Below are 21,019 nucleotides of genomic sequence, written 5' to 3'. Positions count from 1 at the left end.
CCCCAAAACTGTGTGTCCCCAACCCGGAAGGATTTGGAGAGGAGGTGTTTTATGGCAATGGTTCAGGGCAGGGTAGCTAATAAAGATTAGGGTGTGTACAGGGCCTACACTCCTTTAATCTGGCCTCAGGTGATCTCCTAATGAGCTTCTCAAGATTATTAAACTGTGGTCTTCTCTGGACTGAGGGTGCTAACATCTTCTATATGTTGGGGTTCTACTTCGGTAAAGAGCTCAAAGATATTGTTATGTGTATCCCCCGAGGTGGAACCAGGCCCCAAGGCTGCACTACTCTCTCTCAGCTGCTCCTCCTTTGTCTCTGCATCCCCTCCCTTCCCTGCTTAGCAACTGTTTGAAAGGCTTTCATGCCCAGGAGCCCCATAGGGTCTTGCTAGGTTCCATTCCCTCCTCACCTCTACCTAGAATGGTACCACGTTAGTGCCAGTGGGTCTCAGCCAGGACGTAATCAGACTTGCAGCTATACACAGACAGTACCTCAAATGTACACAAAGACCATCATGTACCCCTAAGCCCCCATCTCCCAGCTTTGACATTTATCAGCTCATGGCCAGTCTATGCCACACCCCACTCCTGTTGTGAGAAGCTTTGAAAAAACACCAGTGCCCACCCCAGACTAGCAGGATCAAAATCTCTGCAGGTAACCCCTCCCCTAGGGGATCCTGCAATGAGTCTCAGGGCAGTAACATCAGAGAGAGGGCAGCAGCCCCAGGAGAACAGGCGTGGCTGAAGTAAGGCACCAAGAGGTCGCCCCAGGGGCTTGGCTACAAAAAGATACCCCATATATGTATATGTATAGGTGAATCACTTTGTTGCACACCTGACACTAATGCAACCTTATAAATCAACTATACTCCAGTATATATATTAAAAAAAAAAAAGTACCCTCCCCGAAGAGTATGGTAAAATAGAAACCATAAAACTGCATTTGTCCTAATATAATCATGATTATCATAAATGTACACCATTTAATTTCACTAATCAGACAGACTCTCAACCAGGGTTTAGAAAACAAGATCCTGCATCACGTATCTATATTAGACACAGAGTAAAAGGACATGGAGTGAGTGAGTGAAGTCGCTCAGTCGTGTCCGACTCTTTGGGACCCCATGGACTGTAGCCTACCAGGCTCCTCCGTCCATGCGATTCTCCAGGCAAGAATACTGGAGTGGGTTGCCATTTCCTTCTCCAGGGGGTCAAGTGGCAATAATGAAAGAGAAGAGGCTTTATCAGGCAAATAGAAACTAAAAAATGAAGGGAAGAACAAAAAGAAGAAGAAATTTGAATATCAAAAGTTTTTAAAAAGCAATGGAAAAAAAAAGAAAAAAAAAGCAATGGAAATACTACAAATAATCACACAAGAAAAAATTTTAATGCCTAGATGAAATGGACACATATCTAGAAATTATAAAATGCCAAAATAAGTCTATTGACAGAAAACTCAGATAGATTAACAAAGAAAATGAAATGATAAATTCCTCTGAGCCCACTCTTAGGCTCAGGCCCCACGGTCGCAGGTGAGCCCTATCCAATTCCAGATACAGATAATCTTCATCTTACACAAATGGTTCCAAAGCCATTTTAACCCATTTTATGAGACTAGTATAACCTCAATTCCAGCTGGATAAAAATAAGGAAACTGTAGGCCATTTTACTTAATAACACAGATGTGGCAACTACACATCTAGTCCAACAATATTTTAAAATATAAGAGAGGGAAGAGTTGATCGAGGAACACAATGGATGCTTCAACATCGGAGTGCTGATCACTGCAATTTACCACATTCATCACTGAGCGCTTAAAATCATCCAGATATGAACAGATTTAAAGGAAAAGGTCCACACCGACTCATGATGAAAGCTCTCAGAAAAGTGGAGACAATGGTGCCATGTAGTTATTAACCTGATTAAAGCTGCTACCAAAAATCTCCCTCAGGTGCATTCCCTCTAAGACCAGGAAAGAAGACACAGAGCCCCATCACCAGTCTGCAGCAGAGTCCTTGGCCTTCTGGCCGACAACACAAGTCTCTTGGGTATGAGGAGTGGAAGGAAAGGGACAAACAAAAGTGTCACGTTTTTTGCATATGATACCCTCCCCAGAGATGCAACAGGTTCAAGTGAACTAGTAAACCCAACAAGAGACTCAGCAACCTGGCCAGTTTCAAAATCAGTAAACAAAAACCAGTTTTTTCCTCCACACCAGAATAGTCAATCAAGAAGAAAAAAAAAACACAAAGTCATTGTTCACACTACTACAGAAACTGTACAGAACCAGGATTTAACCTGGTGACGAAGGTACCAAACCTTCCTGAAGAAAGACCTAAGCAAATGGAGAAACAGTCTCAGTCACGGACAGGAAAACTTGAAATTTCTTAATTTTCTCCCAGATTAATCTGTATATTTATTCCAAATCCAATAAAGAAAATCCAGTGGAACTTAAGGAGAGCTTGATGGAAATCAGCATTAAAGAATAATGGACGGTGAGGAGTTAGGATATTTCGAAAGAGAAAGGCAAAGTACAAATTCACCCACTCTGAAAGTAAAACATGTATAAAGCCACAGTAATCAAACAGTGAGGCACCTGTACAAGACGAAACACATGGGGTAGTGGAACAAAAGAATGACCTGGAAACATACCCACATATATACAGGGACTTGGCATTCAAGGGAGGCAACTCCCTAAATCACTGGGTAGGAGACTGGACTGCCCGGCAGGCAGTGCTGGAGAAAAACTGACTCCCTCACAGTCTGCACGGAAACCATCTCTAACCTAAAAATCTAAACACGGCAGACAAAGCTCTATGGCTGTCAAAGTATGAGTATCTTTGTGATCTTGAGTGGGGAAAAGATTTTCTCAAACAAGACTGAAATGAAAAACTGAAAGATCCAACTTCATCAAAGTTAGGTTTTTCTGTTTATTGAAGGACACTACAGACAAATCAACAAACAAGTGAAAGATTGGGAGAAGCGACTTAGGAAGGTGAAAACCAACAAAGGGTTACCAGGTTAACATACAAGGAATTCTTGCAAATCAACAAGGGATGATATACAGGACCAGACGATTTATGAAAAAGTAAATCTGAAAATCTAGACGGGTATAAAACAAGATTGGTAACAAGCAGAAAACACACCGGTGATCAGAGAAAAATCACAACCCTCAAGTGCCACTCTGAAACCATCAGGATAAAGGTTTCTGGAAAGCTCTGATGAGACAGAGGCAGAGAGAGCAAAGTGGTGTAGCCGCGCGGGGGAGCAACCCTGGGACTCAGCAATCCTACTCCTGGGCAACAGTCAGGAGACACGTGTCAAGATGCCCGAGGCCACCGAGCAGGGCCATCCCCGGGGAGATGGACATGTGAGCTAGGGTTGGTGCTAGGGACTGAATGGTGTTGCACCCCACCCCACCCCAAATTCATACGGTGAAGCCTCAGTGACCTTTGGGAGGTTAAGATAAGGTAATGAGGATGGGGTCCCCATGATAGGATTAGCGTCCTTATGAAAAGAGAACTCCCTCACACTCTCTCTCAAGACCCACCATTGTGTTGAGGACACAGCAAGAGGAGGGCTGTCTGCAAGTTAGGGAGAGGGCTTTCCCCAGGTACCCTCTTGATCTTGGACTGCCCAGCCTCCAGAATTGTGAGCAATGAACGTAAGACAAGTGGATTCTTCAGTTGGAATCCGACGCAGCTCTCATGAATGATGAAATTTGCAGGGGGTAACATGGACAGATCTCAGAAACAGTGAGGAGTGAAAGGGAAGGGAAGATTTACAGCATGATGCCACAATTACGAATTAGAGCTACTTATACATACAAAACAGGCCACATGTTTTACAATACACCCATATAGAGGTATACTAAACACATTAGAATGAGAAGATGAGGGGAATAGACATGGGGCTGGAGCAGAGAGGAGAAAAAAATAAGATAAATCATGATGTGCTGTGAAGTGAGAAGTGATGAATGCAACTCAGGGGTGGGGAGAAACGCACATGTGTGCACACATGCACACACACAAGACACACACACACACACACACACGCCCTGAAGGCAGGCAGAAAATACGGATTTAGTTTTTCCTGCCTGTAGCATAGAAATGAGAGCGTTAAAGCTCTTGACCTAAGGATTTCAATTTTTAATATAAAACAACTGGCAAGACGTTCCTAAACTTCCAGAATTATAGTGAACTGGGTTGACAGCAGGCCCTCGTTTCAGTTCCTAGCAGGTAAGATGATATACCTGTCTGAATTGACAGACCCACAGAGATACATACACACAACTGAAGGAGATTTGATATTTTGCTCTAACTTGCAGAACCTGTCAATTTCATTCACAATTTACACCAGCTTCTAATTCTACTTAACTGAATATTAACCATTCTAATTGCTCGATGCTTTATCGGCAGCATCTGAAGTATTGCGGGACATCTGGCTTGGCAAATGGGATGCTGCCTGCTCTCGGGAGAGAGCTTCAGTGCTCACTTTCATCTCACACCCTCAGCTCGGCTCTGCCTTCAGCAGGGACCATCACATCTCAGAAACGTGACTTCTCATCCACACCGAGCCAGAGCAGCCGCGGGGCGGGGCGGCGGGCGGGGGACATCGGCTGTAATGCTGGATTTCCATCACAGAAGGCTGGGGGCAGACAGCAGGCAGGACAGAGGGCCCAGGTTCCTGCCACCTTCTATCAGCGGGCCCGGACGGCCTCTTCTCCCACGGGTGTGTTCACAGGCAGAAAATGGCACTTTGTCCTGGCTCATCGCCTTTTAACTCAGAAGCAGCACCATGAGCAAATCTGCTTGACAGTCCCTATCTCTCCAGCCAAGACAAAGTGAAATGACCATCACACTTGGCCAGAGGAGAGGCCCCTTTGCTGGTGAGTAAGGAGGGAAGGCAGGGAAGGGCAGAGACCCTGGGTGGGCTGCCAACAGTGTGTGCTCCCAGGCTCTCCACAGTCCGTCTGCACGGAACCGTGGTCCCAAAGGGCAACCCCACCAGAGAGGTACCGGAGGAAGAGGAGTCAAGGGGAGGCCACAAAGTGGCAGACTCAAAAAGGTAAACACAGAGTTACTACCTAGGACCCAGCAATTCCACTCCTAAGCATAAACGAGAAAACTGAAAACCTACAGTCACGCGAACACTTACACACAGATGTCCACAGCACCTTCTCCGCGCTGGCCCCAAAGCGGAAACAATCCCAACGCCCATCAGTTTATGAAAGAATAGACAGAGGTTTAACGGGATGCTATTACTCAGCCATAAAAAGGACTGAAGTGCTGATACGCACCTCAACATGGATGAACTAGCAAAACTTACAGTGAGAGAAAAGGGGCCAGACAAAAGTCCACGATTCCATTTATATGTGAAGAACAGGCAAACCCAGAGGCACAGGACGTAGACCAAAGGTTACCTACAGAGCTTGGGGGGAGTTGGGAAGAAGGGTGACTGCTGACGGGTATGGGGTTCTCGCTGGGGTGACGGAAACACTCTGGAATTAGATCGTGGTGATGGTTACACAGAGTGGCTGTCACATATTCACAACGTGTGAATATGGCACAGAATAACCAACGGCGCACTTTCAAAAGGTTAAAACGATAAGTTTTGTGTGCACATTATTTAAAAAAATAGAAAGTGACAGAGTAAATGTATCAGGCATTGTGTCGAGGGAGCCCCCTCTGCAGCAGGACCCACAGGGAAGGTCTCCAAGCCCCCTGGGGCACCACTGAGCCCCCTCCCAAGGGTGAAAGGAGCTCTCCCTTAAAGAGCAGACACCCGGAAGACTCTGGGGTGCCCTCAAGGCCGAACCCAAATCGCCGCCTCAGCTTGAGCTTCTGAGACCAGCTTCCTTGGCCAGCAATAGTCCACTCTGCACACCCCATGGGAAATGACGGAAAACTCACAGGCGAGCGTCAGGAAAACCTCCCTAGTCTCTGATGTTAAGAATGGGCTCTTGAAAAGATGCCCTGAGCCTCTCAAATAGATAACAGGCATCTAGAAGAAACGTGGCACTGGCCACCGGATGCCTCCCGCGCACACCGCTGTTCAAAGTCTGTTCCAGAAGCTTCCCTGGAGGGAGGGAGGTCAGCGCGTGAGGCTGCGCGGGGACCAGGGCAAAGTGGGGGCCGCCCTCCTATGAGCACGGATTCCCCCAACACGCAGCTCAGGAAGGGCTGCCGACCCCAGAGGGAGAAGGCAGGGCCTCACTTCAGAGGCAATGGCCACTCGGCATAAAGATTTCTCAGCCAGACCCCCTCCTCCTGACACAAAATATAACCACCACCACGTGCAGAGAGGAAGCCCATGAACACAAGGCTCCATCCTGGGGTCTGAGGTGCACTGGCTGCTCCTGGAGGCCCGCGCACTGGCCACTTGGGAATAATTCCCAGAGCGACATTTCTAAACCAGGCTCTGGCTCTCAACCTCCTCTTTCACCCCTCGTAGTTCGTGGAACCTCTTCCTTCCTCCCTGAGCCGTCTTACCCGTTCTTGAGGCCATGTTCACAGTGATTTCAGTGCAGCCTCCCTCCCATATCCCGGAGTGAACAGAGGAATCCCACGGCAGGACCCTGATTCCCCGCCCGCATCCTCCAAACTCACTTGCCTAGCGAGAGTCCTGCTCTTCTACTGCAAACAAGTTCAAACCTTTGTGCCCTACAACAGGCCCCCATGCCCATCACCACCACCATGCCCCCACCCCTTGCACACACCCCCGTTCCCCATCACACACCTCACAGGTCCCAGAGCTGCTCCTGGGGGAGGGTGGGGGGGGCAGCCATACCCACTGGTGACAGACAGTGGCCATCCTAATAGCTGGCAGGCATGAACCCCCCACCAGGACATACCTGACTTGCCACCAGGTATCACACTGTAATTAGTCATTGTAATTGAAGCCGAACGTAATTAATTACATAATTTTGAAGTGTTCAAGTTAAATTCCATTAAAATTACATCATGAAACTGGGGAATTACAAAGGATTACCGACAAAAAGCAAATAGGGATGAATAAAGAAACTCCAGGCTGACTCCATGCCTGTCTGAGTCACACCCAACGCTCAAGTACAGCGCCTGGCACCCCACCTGCTTTTAATAAACCTCTGGGGCCCAGCCCGGCGGCTGTACGCACAGGCCGCCTCTGGGGAGGACCAGAGCCGGGCCCCAGCTGACACAGAAGACCTCTCCTCCCTCCACGCACTGCTCCCCGCCCTGCCCTGGCCCGGCCTCAGTCCCCTCTGCTGAGGCCTCCCCTGTCTCTGAATGCCACTCCCTCAGCCCATCTCCGCCATGGCCACCACGACCCCAGTGGCCTCCCGGGTCACGCCAGGGCCTGGTGCCTGCCGGCACGCAGCCTGGCACCTTCTCTCCCTGCCCAGTCCCTCCCCATCTCGTTCTGGACCATGACTCCCCACCCTCCTGGCTCCATCCTTCACCATCCCTTCCCCTTGCATTCTGGATCCTCCTGAACACAAATCTGAGTTCTGAATGGTCCTTCTTGCATTTAAGAAGCAGCCTCTCTCAGGGGGCCCTCAGAACACAGAAGTGACTCAGCGGGACTCTGCACCGAGATGTCTGGGCCCAGGCCCCGGGCACTCCCACGCTGTAATGCACTTATTCCTCTCGTGTTTACTTTCCATCTCCTCTGCTAGATCATAAGTCCCTTGAGGGCAGGGCCATCCTGCTGCTGTGGACACTGGAAGGCTGTGCTACAGCAGCGCCTGGCCACCAGGGGAGGAGGTGGGTCAGTGGAACACCACGTCCCATCTTTCCAGACCTCTGTCCTGCCCTCCGCACACATCAGACACCCCCAACCCCTATAAGCTGACATCTGCAGGGGGCCCAGTGTGTCCTTCGGTTTGGACCAGCGGGACCAGGGGCTCATTCCTCTTGGTACCCCAGGGGCTTGACCAGGATCCAGGGCCAACATCAGGCACCAGGGAGACCTGCCCAATAAATGAATGAATGAAGGGTCCCAACACTCTATGGAGAAAAATGGCTTGTCCCCCGAAACAAACAAGACTGCAAACCACCTCATTCAAACCTGCTATGTTATTTCCGAGAGCAGCGCACCCTTGTGCGTGTTTTCTTACTAAATGTACAACTTCATTATAAAACAAGCCGTATCAGCCCAAACAAGCCGGCATGCAAAAACAAAAAATCATCTGAGTTCAGAGGAACCTAAACACTCAGCTGTTCCAAGATGACTCCTCCAGGAAAATAAGGAGCGTCATCTGGCGAGGCGTCTTCTCGAGAGAGGGAGGTCCTCCTGAGGACCCTTACAGAGCTGCCCTCTTAGTGAACATGGCCCAGTGCCACACCTTCATGGGCAACTGGGAACAAATCCCTGTGTCCTGGGTGCTTTTCGGTGATATGAGTGGATTTGAGTCCAGTGTCACAACAGGGGCTAAGTCGACTAGGCTCCCAGGGACTGAGAGAGGAGGGAGTTTCATCCTGGCCGTCACGAGGTTGAACACAAATATTAGCATCTGAGAGCAAATGGCTCCCCTGTACTAGCATCAAGCCAGGGGTGTCAGAGAACAGTCCTGGTCAGAGACGCTTCCTCAGCCCAGCGCTCACGGCTGGACTGCCTACTGGACAGGGCACGGCCTTGCCTGCGCCAGTTCCCTCCCACACCCCACAACCCACACCCCAGGCCCCACCACTGGGCATCTCTCTTGCCTTCCAATTCCCCCCAACCCTTCCCACCAATCTGCTTTATGCACCGATGGGACGTTGAGGGCAGCACGTGACACAGGGAGGGCCGTGTTCAGCCCGATGCTGTAACTGCACCCCAACCATCAGATACAGTTTGCTAACCTGAGTGCTCACCTCCTGGGGAAGGATTATCTGTCAGACAGTCCTTCTCTCTGGAGCTCCACTGTGCACTGACTCTGAAGTCTCGCAGCAGGGGAGGCTCAAGAAAGTGTCTCGGATCCAGCGAGGCCTCGGCTGGAAAGGTGTCTGTCCACTGGGCTTCCACGTCCACCACACAGGCTCTGTCCAGTGCTCAGCTGTTCAAGTGAAGGGACTCACCCACCCCCAAGCTCAACCTGGGCGCCCTGTGGACAGGGAACCCCTTCTGATCCCCTAGCAGCCTCATCATGACGACCCTCCTTTAGGGGAAAGCCATTCTTGGGGACGGCCGGGGTGACGGGGAGAGGGAAGGCAGGAGGAAGGCAGCCCCAGGGAGCCCCCTCCTCTAGTCTTGCCGGGGGAATCCCACGGACAGAGGGAGCCTGGTGGGCTACAGTCCACGGGGTCGCAAAGAGTGGGACACAACTGAGCGACTAAGCACACACGGTGGGTGTGCATCTATCTACACGTACAAATGTTTTTAAAGCATGTGCCTTGTCACCAGCGGACATAAAACCAGCTACAACGTGAGGAAGCCAGCACTCCCCGCAATGCTTTCCTTCTCCTCTCTGCCTTTTCCTGAAGCCCCGCGGCAGTCCCAGCTCCATAACTGATGAAGTTACAACACAAGGTGGGAGGGGGGATCCCCACGCTAAGATGAACTCTTCAGCCCTCCCCGCCACAAATGATGGCAAACTCACAGGCACCAACCAAAACGCAGACAAATCCTCCAGGTGCTTCAAACCCCGGGTTTCAACCCATCTTCTAGGCTTCAACACCAAAACCTCTCCACTGCATTTCACCCCTCCTTCTGCCAGGGGCTCAGCCCCTGAATTCCCCACACCCCCTACCCCTACCATTCCCTCCGGTGCCCGTAGCCCAGCAAAGGAGCACGTCTACCTCTTCCTCGTGGATGCCAGGCCCTGCCCCCCCACCTCCAATCAGCCACCCAGTCTGGACCCCAGGGACGGTGGCTCCTTTTGCACCCCCGCTCAGCAAAGGCCTGGCAGCCCTCACTTCCCCAAATCCATGCAAATATTCATGCAGCCAGACGGTGACGTCACCCCTACAGAAATACCCTAGGTACTTTGTAAATGAAGAAGCAGAGAAAGCACGCAGGCTGTGAAGGCCACTGCTCTGAAAGGGAGCTACTCGGTCAAGCTGCGCCCACACTCATGGGCCAGCTTCCGGGGTGCCAAGCACTCCCGAGACGTTTCTCCAGCACTGACCCCCAAGCCTTCGTGTTGCTTGTGTTGGTGGGGTTCTGATCCTTACAATACCGACTTTCCCCCGGTTCATGTGGGGAAGTTTCCTCCCATTCAGGCTGTGGGCAGAGTTGGAGAATAATTCTCTGTCAAAGAATTGTTCTGCCCAATTCTATTTTTAAAAATGTGAACTTTTTGCATTATGTGCCACAAATACGATTATGTGTATCTTAACCAACCTATATGTCACTTGGCAAAGGAGGACTTTAATACATGGCAATAAAACAAACGAAAAGAAATACATGCGCTAGCCCTGTGTACCTATCAGTAGCTTTCAAAACACAGCCATTTGAATGTACCCTACCTACCTTTCACAATCAGAAGACGACTTCCATTTGCAGTTCTGAAATTAACTAGCTGAGTGAGCCTCAAATCAGGAATACACAGGTCTGCCTGCTAAAAGAAGCCCAAAGTTCTCCTGCAACAGGACTCATTGGGAGCCCCGAGTTGGGGCGGGTGCGCGCCAGAGCACAGGGTATTCAGTGGGTGCACTGAAGACATAAGGCGGGCACCCGGGAAGGGTGGTCAGAAGCTGAGAGGGTGTTACGTGGGGTCCATCAGAGACAGCGAAGGAGGGCATTCAGAGACCACCAGCTACCCCCCCTGCACAGAACTCGGCTCAAGCTTAGCCTCTCCCGCTCCAGACGCTTTCCCTGCCCACCCCCCCGCAGTCGAGACGCCCGTCCTCTGCCGCCCTCTACCATCCCACGGGTACACACCATCACAGCCACATTCCAGCCACCCGGCCCCTCTGCGCATCTGGGCTACTGGCTCTCCCGCCCTGCATCACAGTGCCTGGTGCATGAGGGGGCTCCCTCTGTGGCATTGGCTAAGATGAAAAAGAGGTGCATAAACCAGGCTGGGTACCCCGATGTGCAGGGGGAGGAGGGGGAGGTCCCCTCCATGGAGCACCAACCCGAGGATCCTTCCACAGCGGGGAAAAGGTGTAGGCGATGTACAGACACCCTTCAGGAACTCTGCCTGTTGAGGAGTGTGGTCTCCATCCTGTGCCAGCGGGAGCCACCACGGGTGTTTAAGCAGAGACATGAGATGATGGAAGCAATGACTGGGGAAGGTTCATCTGGCTGTCGCACCTATAATGACTACGACCTGTTTCAGACAGGCAGTTCTGAAACTGCACTGGTAAAGGCTAATACTCCCAGCTCTTGTGTGTTAGGAAGATTTGGCTCTCACACACAACTACCCCCCTCCAAAACTAACTTCATACACACACACAAGATGTATTAAAGTATCAGTGTGCATTAAAATGACAGCATAATTACATACCAACACAGAGCAACATAAAACAATCGCAAACCATTCCTTATTCCTCTTGACGATGACATTCAACCATAACAGCAATATCCTTCCTCTTCCAATTCTATGTCAACGCTGACAAATTAGGGTGCTGGGGCTGAGGAGCTGTGGGGGTGGGGGGGATGGCGGGGGGGAAGCCCGTGTGCCCCACCCCCCCATCCCCAGGGTTAGCAGGCTCCAGGTGACAACTCCCTGACTACACGTCACACTGCTCGCGAGGGAAGGGCTTGGCAGGCCCTGGCCACCGCACCGATCCTCTGTGCCTGCCCATGACGGTGAGGGCCCTGGTGGCCCAGGGCACCTGGACAGGGCGTCTTGGCAGCAGCCTGGGCTTCCTGTCTGGCTCCTGGGTCCCACGCATGCCTAGGGAGCAGAAGCACGACTCCAAACCTGACCTTGTCTCCTACTTGGCTGCGTGGTGTGACAGCACAGAGTGTTATATAACGACAAGCTGAGGTGCAAGTGAAATGAAGCAATTCCAGTAAATTAAGGTTTCTCCACTGGTTTACATGACCGCTCCTGTTCTCGAGCTTTCTGTTTCAAAAGGGTACAGCTTACAACACCTCTGCTGTGTGAACAGGAAGGGAGGATGGAATTTTACTTGCAGGTCTACATACAATGTCAGTTGTAATTTCTGCACACTGGTGACCCCAGATCTTCTCCCCTTTGAAAGGTCTGCATTCCATGGGCAGCTGCTACCTACACACTCGGCGAGGGCACAGCAGAGCAATGTGAAACAGAAATAATTCACTGTACACAGAGCTGCGTGGGTTCAAGTTCTAGGTCAACTATCGTGGGGAAAAACAAAATAAAGGACAGGCTTCACCATTATCTGCCGCACCTTTCAGAATGAAGCAAAAATGGTGATAGGAGCAACAGAATGTTCTTACTTTCAGGGTGAGGGGGAAAAAAATGTCTTTTCCAAACCTAATCAAAAAATTAAATGTACAATTCCCTCCAGCAAGAATTTTATTTTTAATTTTCATTTACATAGTATCTTTCTTCCAAGAATCTCAAAATAATGGAGTTCCACAAATACTTTAAACCAAAAAAAAAAAAAAAAAAAGAAGAAAAGTTGTCACAATGAAGGAGGGGACAGGCTTGGCGGGGCACGAGCTCGGAGGAGGGACAAGAAGTGGCAGGTAGGGTGACAGGAGGCGCTCGGGGCTGGCAGCGCCCAGGTTGAGGGTGGCTCCGAATCGGCTCTTCCTCTGCCAACAGCCCATAGGCCTTGCTTCTGTCTGCATCTTCAAGACAAGGATTCACCTGTGGTGTCACTTACTAGCTTTACGTCAAACTATTTTGATCTAAGCAGAGACTGCTCCTCTAAAACCCCAAGGGGCGGTGGCAACAAACCAAAGACCCTTGCAGGTCCAAAATAACAACCGAACCAAGATGCTTAAAATATAAAACTATGTTAGAAAACAAAATACTAACAATTCATTAGGAGGAAAGACCCAATGTTGGAGACAGACTACCTTGCTTTTAGGGGGAAATTGGAAAAGAAGCTTTTGAACTGGGTGGGTTGTTTTTTAGGTATTTTCTTTTTTTGTTTTACAGCTGGGTGGACAGGATCTGAACGTCTTACATTTAGCAAAAAGCTGTCAACACCCAAATAAAATTTTAATGACAGTAAGAATGGCATTCTATTTCTCACAATTTCGCAACGTTCACTTAAGAAAGAGCTAATTTGTCAATTTGTTTTTCCCTTAACCAAACTCAAGACACCTCAACTATGTATAACTTAAGAAAAAAAAATTAACTGCTTTAACTTATTAGATAAACACAGTCAAAGAGAATGATGTCTTTAAGAAAACAGGTCCCATGCTGGTATACTCGGGTCAATGCTAAGAAAGAACAAGCTTCTGAGCAAGCTCTGGTAATTTCTTCCGACATGAACTTCATAAATCACAGTCAGAAGCGTCCAGGATTTCAACTGTCAGCTGGCTGAGTCGGCCACAAGGAAGGTCCAGTAGCCCTGACCATGGCCTCTCGTGTTTTATAAAAGGTGGGATCACCCACCTTTCCCAACTTCACAAGTGCCTCAGAGGAGGAAGTGGAATCTAGTTAGCTTCATGTCAGTCTCCTACCTGGCTATATTCTTCCAGCTGCTCTGCAGTGCTGGGTAAATTCCTGGAAGGATTGAATACTCCCATCCCCAGTGCTTTCCAGTTACCTGTCCCCTGGTGGTGTTCCTAAGAACTGGGTAGGGGGGAGACCTCTTGCGCAGGCATCTGACCAATCACATCTGAAGAACTTCCCCCGGGGCTGCCCCTGGCCCAGGGCTCTAATAAACACAAAATTTCTGCCACTTGCCTGCCCGCCCTGGGGCCTCCTGCAGTAAAGAAAAGTCTGTAGACTCAAATGAGGAAAACTGACAACATTTATTTTGCGCATTAACATCACCCTATCAGAATTTAATTATAGCAAGAATTAGAATTATTTTTATTAGAGAGTTGTTTACTTTTCAAAGGAAAGGTTCTTGATGGGTTCTGTAACAAATTAGATGTCTTTCAGGAAGAGCTGTTCGCCCTCATTATGTTTCTTTAACTGTGTCGCATTAAATGAACAGGGTAGCACACACAGTTTTTAAAGTCACAGCCCAGATGCATTAGGCCAGGTGTCTGAAAGCCATGGCTTCAAGCCATGGTACTAATGAGGGCAATGCCACAGGTCCCCCTTCAATCCCAGGTAGCCCCCTGCCAGAACACCTTCAGCCCAGCCCGAGACGCTTCTCCTCCACCAACTTGCTCAGAACACAGCTGAAAAGTAGGACTGACTACACCTCAGGAAATCCAAGACTTTGATGGAACCAACAGGTCAATACAAATCAGCACCTAAACACCAACTGAAACTTGGCTCTTAAACATACAATGAAACCAAGGCTATCAGCCGGTTTGGGAAAAGTAAAAGAGGAGAAATGAATGGGATAATCTAGAGGGCCCCACCATGACATGTTATTGACATATCCCCTTAACCTGGCTTTTTGTTTGTTTTGTTGCTATTTAAGGTTACATCTCTAGATGTGCTTAGGGAAAGTTAATTTATTCTAAATCTTTATCGGGGTGTAACAAAATGTATCCAAATGCTCATGTCAACAAATGTTTATTAAATCAGAAATCACAAACGGATTCACAATTTCTGTGCCATTATTAGTTGTATAACACGTATCAAATCGCTTGTCTAACTATGCCATTAAAGTTCCCTTTTCACTCCATGATCAACCCTCACACAGCTCTCTCAGTGCCCAGGCACACACGGGCATCCGGTCCCTAAAGCACCCAGCACGACTGAACATCCAGGTAAAAACTGCAGTGGGGCACACGGAGAGGCCACAGAGCCCCTCTTCAAAAGCCTTGGACAAAATGAATGGCCATACGTAAGAAGTGTCTCTGTGCTTTGCTATAATAAGATTCAAACACAGGATTCCAAGAATTCCACCTGTTTTCAATTAGATACCAGAATTGCTTGAGTGTTTAAACTACATTCACTTGCTACTTATACAAAACAATTCTTCCGGGTTTTTTGAACATTTTAAGTATGTTAAAATAAGATTAAGGGTCTGGTTTAAACAATCAGAGGCAGGGGAATTTCAGCTGAAACCAAAACTATCTGTCTGCAGCCATAACGCAAGGGCTTCAGACAAAACAATAGGATGAAATACACGAATTTCGGTCTTTGACAATTACTTGTAAAAATCAGACCTTTCATAGGGAAAGCTACTTCATGTATATATACATATACAGATGTTTATGTTATATAATGTATATAATACATTAAAATGGGTTTTTTAATAATTTCTAAAAATACAAGATCCTATATATTTAATGTTTATAGAAACTTCTTGTTATCGCTGTGTTATACAGTCCATCAGATACATCTGTCTTTTAAATCAGTGCAACTGACATGAGGCCAATCATGTGCACTGAAAAAATAGGGAAGCACAGGTAGGAATCCGGCCTAGCCCTTGCACGATTTTTCACACGATGGATTTCTCTTTTTAAAAAATGTACAACTTTTCCTTCAACAATTTTGTCCTCCCTTCATTTCACTGTGGATGTTCCTTGTGCTTTTACAGATGAGCTGAAACACACATGATTTTTCTACTGGGAGCCTTGGTTTTTCTCTTAGGATGTGATCCCAGCCTCAGGAGGAATTTAGAGTACTGACTGCTCCAGGCAGATGCAAGGTTGGGGGGTCCCAAGGTACAGCCCGGTGCTTCTGAACAGGGACCCCTTATGCCCCCACCCAGCCTACCTTCCCCCCGCCCTGCCCCAAGCAAACCCTGGTGGGTTTGTTTGAATTGCATACAACAGGGCAGAGGACTTTTGCAACAGTCACTAAAGGTCTTGGGCTCAACTGACTCACCAGACAGCATTTTTAAGGTCAGCTCAGTGGATTGATTAGGAGAGTTATTCCTGAGGACGGGCAATCTGTCCCTTCCCCACTTTCTCATGTCGCTAACTACAGGCAAGATGGATGAAACTGGAGGAAAAGGGAGAAGGGGGCCTCTACGGACCCACCACTGCAAGAAGTGCTGCATAACTTAACCTCTTCCCTGACTTACACTTTTTTAAAAAAGCAAGCAAACACGCAACTCCCCCACCCCCTCCCCCCCAAAAAAAAACCTATGCATAGTTTCATAGAGCGGGGGAAAAAACTTTAATCAACTGATAATGACCCCTTCCCACACACAATCTCTAAGACACTGATATTATTAAGAGAACCAAAAAAACAAAGGCAGCAGCTGTGTGGAACCTCATCCCCCATTTGTTTACTCTTTATTTTAAACGGCCCTAGATGAGATACAAATTGTAATCAAAATAATATACTTCGTTTGGGGAAGCGTCCTGGATGGCTGGTAACCTACACACTTCCCTAACAAGAGAAAACAAAATAAAAGCAACCAGAAAATGGACTTGCAGCAAAAATGAAATTGCTTTCTTATTTTGAAAAAAAAAAAAAAAGAGGAAAACGTTTAAAGGTTACTTCTGCAGAGGTTCCTTAAAGGGAAAGACTAGTCACCATGTAGGAATAATGCTCCAAAATGAAGCCAGGCACTGGCAAAAAGCTACCCTAACATACAGAGTTACATGAGCTTGTTTTAGAAAGTGTCCTCTTTCCAAACGTGTATTTAAAAGGCAAATTTATACAATGGTGTTTTTCTTACTTAAAAAAAAAAAAAAAAGCCTGGTTTTTACAAGTCTGGGATAGGATAAAAAACTTGTCCAACTAGTCTTAGCAAGGCCAGAGCCCTGAAACTCCCATACCACAAGACTTTGGGACTAAAAAGGAAACAAAATAGAGCTCAGTCTGCAGAAACTCTTCCTGGGCACTCACTCCACGTCCCAAGGCAGCTTCAAGGCAGACCGAGCAGAGGGCCCAGGAGGGCTCAGCCCCAGGTCCTTGTGTCAAGCGAGGGGCTCCCAACTGGACCCTCAGGGACCCAGTCTCTTTACCCTCAGGTAGCAATACCACCACCCTCACTTGGCTCCGCAGGCAACCTGAGCTCGGGATAAGGGGTTCTGGAAAGATGAGAGGAGTCTGAAACTAATGAATTCTCTCTTCTCAAACTGCAGATGCACTGGCTCACTTACTGTCTGTGGGAACAGAGATGACGCTAAACCAGATATCAACTCAAAAGGCCTCTTCAGGGCCCAAAGACAGAACCACTTTCACCTTCTAGAACCTGGGCATCCCATAGGCAACTGAAGGTTTTCAAACAGGCGATGAAGTGAAAATCGAAAACCGTCTAAGGCCAAATCTTCCATCCATCACCAAAAACCAGCAGGCTGCTCAGTAAAAAGAACGAAGCTCAGATGAAGAATTTTTTTAATTCAACACCAACATCTGAAAGTTCTTGCACATGAACTGACAGGGAAACTTTTCATTAAAGTTACACACCTAAATGCAGCCCCCCACCAAGTACTACATTGAAGATGTAACTAATCACCAAGGAGTGGGTGGGGTGGGGGGGAAAATCAAAGAAGTCATAAAATCTAATAACTCTGGAGAAACGGAATCCATCTCCCAAGCAGTTTTTGCCAGGATACTTAAGGAAGAAACCACCTTGGTATTAGACTGGAATGTCACATTTAGGAAGACAAGGGGGAAAAAAAAATTTAAGGTTTGTCTCCTAAAACTCCACAACGGGTTTTATAGTAAGCTCGGGAATTAAATTATGGTAAAAGGGAGCTATTTTTACTAAAACAGGGTAGACCAATTTATCAAAAATGCCATTCGGCTGTGTTCATTACATTCAGGAATCTAATTTACACAACAGACACTTCGGAATAATCTATTTTAGTCAATAAACACTCAAACTCCTTTAAGTTTTAATCTTATCGGAAATACATATTTCACATAGTCTTCTTCCTAGTTAAGCGAGAAATGTGAAGAAATTTCATAACGGCCGTCAGTCTGCTTTATCGCTCTTACTACGCAGGCAAGAGCAGAAAACAAGCATATACAATTAAAGTTGTCAGACTCCGTTTACATACGTTTTAATCCAATCCGCTGCATTTCATGCAAGTCTGCATCTGGAGTTCATTTCCTTCCCTCCTAAAAGTACTGCAGGTCACTATCACCAGTGCTCCGGGTTAGGAAAGTTCGGCCAAGTTTACCTTCAAGCACACCTTAGAGCTGAGAGCAATAGCTGTCCCACCGGGACGCTGAGGGACCCTCCCCAAACCGGAGGGCCTGGGCGCCCTGGGCCCCTCTAAGCCGCAGACACCTCTCCAACCCCCACCGCCAGCGCTCGCCGAGCTTCTGGCCCACACGCCGCTCACCTTCAACTTGGCTCCGGCTACGCACAACATCCACCTGGCAGAGTCCCGGGGCTGTCCAGGAGCCGCCAGCGCGGAGCTGGCAGGTCCCAGGCGGACCCCGAGGGCGCGCTGCTCCCCTGGGTGGGGGGTGGCAGGCAGGAACGCGGCCCCTGGGCACGGCTGTGGCTCGGGAGACGGATGGGGAGCCCCAGCACGATCCCCCCTCAGCGCCTGGGGTTGGGTGCGTGGACCGCGGCCCGGCACACCGCTGTCCAGTGGGACACCCGGGGATTTGCTTTCGAGAACACGATCTGGGTAGGCATTTCGGAGCGGACCCGCCGCGCTCTCCATTGCCCACCCACCCCCCTCCACCCGCCACCGCCGCCGCGGACCCTGCTGGGAGGGCAGGACCTCGGAGGAAAGGGTCCGAGAGGAGCTGATGGGTCACTGGCAGCCGCGGGAAGCCCCGGGCACGGGGCGAAGGCCGCCCGGATAGGAAGCGGGAGCAAGCGCCCCGGGCCGCGACAAACCGCGCACCCAGGCGCAGAGACGGGCCTGCGCTCGGGGAAAGTTGCAGTCCTCCTCCGGCGCCCGCACCCGCGCCCCCGGGTCACCCCGACCCCCGGTGTCCGCGTGCCGGGCACCCGCTGCCTCCCGCAAGTTTCCCCGAGCGCCCCTACCCGGGTCCCCGGCCGCTGAGGGGCCGGTCCGCGCCGCTCGTGCAGGCACACAAAAGAGCGGGGCGGCTGCGGGGTCTGCGGGTGGCCCCCCGGGCGCCCGCCCGGACGTAAACAAACCCCGGGGTCCACGCAGAGGGAGCCCCAGGTCGGGCGCGGGAGCAGCGGCGCGGTCCCGGCCCGCTGACAGCCCAGGGTGGGGGGCGGGGGGCGGCGGCGGCCGGGGCCCCAGCCGGCCGGGGCCCGGGGAGCGCGGACGCCCGCCCGGCCACCCGCCCGCCTGGCCGGAGCCGAGCCGGGCCGCGCCGCCGCCGCCGCCGGTGGCCGCTCTGACCCTCCCCCGAGCCGGCGGCACCACAGCGCCACCAGCCCCAGCTCCGCCGCGCCGGCGGCTCCTCCTGGAGAGGCAGGCGCTTCACCCCCACAGCAACTCCCCACAAACTTTCCCCGGGAATACGGCGGGCCGGGGGGCGCGGGGCGCGCGGCCGGGCGCCGCCGCCGCCGCCGGGCCGCAGCCCCCTCCCGGCACAGCGTCCGCCGCCGCCGCCCGCCCGCCCGCCAGCCAGCCGCCCGCTCCCCCGGCTCGCGCGCGCGCCCCGCGGGCCGCCGGGGCCGCCCCCTCCCCGGGTCCCGCGGCGGCGGCGGCGCAGGGCCGGGGGGGGGGGGGCGCCCCGGGGTGGGGGCCGACACCGGGGGCAGCGGTGGCGGCGGCGGCGGCTCCCGGCGCCATCTTGGGCTGATCGATGAATTGAACAAAGAGGATCAATTTCTGATCAAGCGAGTTATCAATGGGGGCCGGGGAGCGAGAGGGACTTGTCCCCGACTCGGCCCCGCGTTCCCCCGGCACCCCCCTCCTCCCCGCCGCCGCGGCCCCCCGGCGGCCGGGCGGCCCGGGGTCCCGGGGGGAGGCCGCGACCGCCCGCAGCCCCCACCCCCGGGCGAGAGGCCGAGCGAGGAGAAGCCTGACCTGCAGCTGCTGTAAATCAAAGCGCTTCCAATATTGAAACATCGATCCCACATTGGCCGCCATCTTGAGACATATTGAGACGGAGTGAGAGGCTGATAGAGAGGGGGCTGGAGTTCAGGAGCCGCCAGGAGGCAGCAGGCGGGCGGCGCCAAAACCCGGCCTGGAGCCGGCCGCCGCCGCCGCCACGGAGCACGCGGACTCCTCCTCACGGCGCCGCCGCAGCCATGGCGAGCCCGAGCCGGAGCCGGAGCCGGAGCCCGAGGGCGCGGCGGGCCGCCGCCGCCGGGCCCCTCGCGCGCGCGCGCGCGCGGCCCCTGCCCGCTCCCCCGCGGCACCCGCCGGCCGGCCGGCGACCCCCGCCCCTCCCGAGACCCGGGCACCGGCGGGGCAGTGGCGAAGGCCGCCGGCCCGGCCCCGAGGGGGCGCTGGAGGGCGACGGGAGGGGGGCGCCCCCGGGCCCCCAGCAGGAGGCCCCCCGAGCCCGGCTCACCTGGGGCGGTTTTCGGGCGCGCCGGGGGTGGGGCTGGCGGGGTGGGGCGGGGGTCGCAGTCGCCGATTCCGCGCAGCCCCTCCTGGACCCTATGCAGGGAGCCGGCGGCCGTTTGGTCTGGCGAGTGCCGGCCCTGCGCCGCTTTGCGATCGCCCTCCTGCGGGGCGCTGAGCGCCCGGAGCCGCCGCGACCACCTGCCCAAGCCCCGACCCCGCGCGATCCGGGCCCACGGCCGCGGGGCGGGTACGAGGCGTGCGGGCGGTCGGCGGCCGCACACCCCTCTTCGCTGCGCCCCAGCCGGATTCAGAGACCGAGTCAGCTGGGAACAGCGTTTCACGTTGGGGGGCACCGGAGCCGGGAGAAGGCAGCAGTGACCGCCCGTGTCGCTGCACCCGTCAGAGTCCCGCACAGTGGCCGCGCGGTAGCCGCGCCGCACCTCACCCCCGGTGGCCAGGGGCCCCAATGGCCCCCACCTAACCCCAGCTGTGCCAGCTTGGGCCACGACAGGAAAAGTTTTGGAGCCCAGTTCTGTGTCCCCCCCGCACCGCTTCAGCGAAACAGCCCCAGAAACTTCCTGTGGTTCAGACACATCGGTTTGGGTGCAAAAACTTGGAAAGTGTGGGTACACTTACAAGGAAAAGCATGGTCCCCGGCTTACAGGGATGCTAAAACCCCAAA

General features: G+C 51.9%; 1 protein-coding gene across 1 annotated transcript in view; it reads right to left on the bottom strand.

The window, feature by feature from the left end:
- CUX1 (cut like homeobox 1) overlaps positions 1-18,558 on the bottom strand; it is a 324,659-nt gene extending 306,101 nt beyond the window's left edge. Inside the window, exon 1 of the mRNA XM_052662088.1 lies at positions 18,229-18,558. Within this exon, the coding sequence (XP_052518048.1) occupies positions 18,229-18,558 (330 nt within the window). The remainder of the gene's footprint in view (positions 1-18,228) is intronic.
- Between the last annotated feature and the right edge of the window lie 2,461 nt (positions 18,559-21,019).

The sequence above is a fragment of the Budorcas taxicolor genome, chromosome 2, assembly GCF_023091745.1.
Source record: "Budorcas taxicolor isolate Tak-1 chromosome 2, Takin1.1, whole genome shotgun sequence".
Classification (NCBI taxonomy): domain Eukaryota; kingdom Metazoa; phylum Chordata; class Mammalia; order Artiodactyla; family Bovidae; genus Budorcas; species Budorcas taxicolor.
The sequence above is the reverse complement of the archived record's forward strand: the minus strand, read 5'-3'. Positions and strand labels throughout refer to the sequence as shown.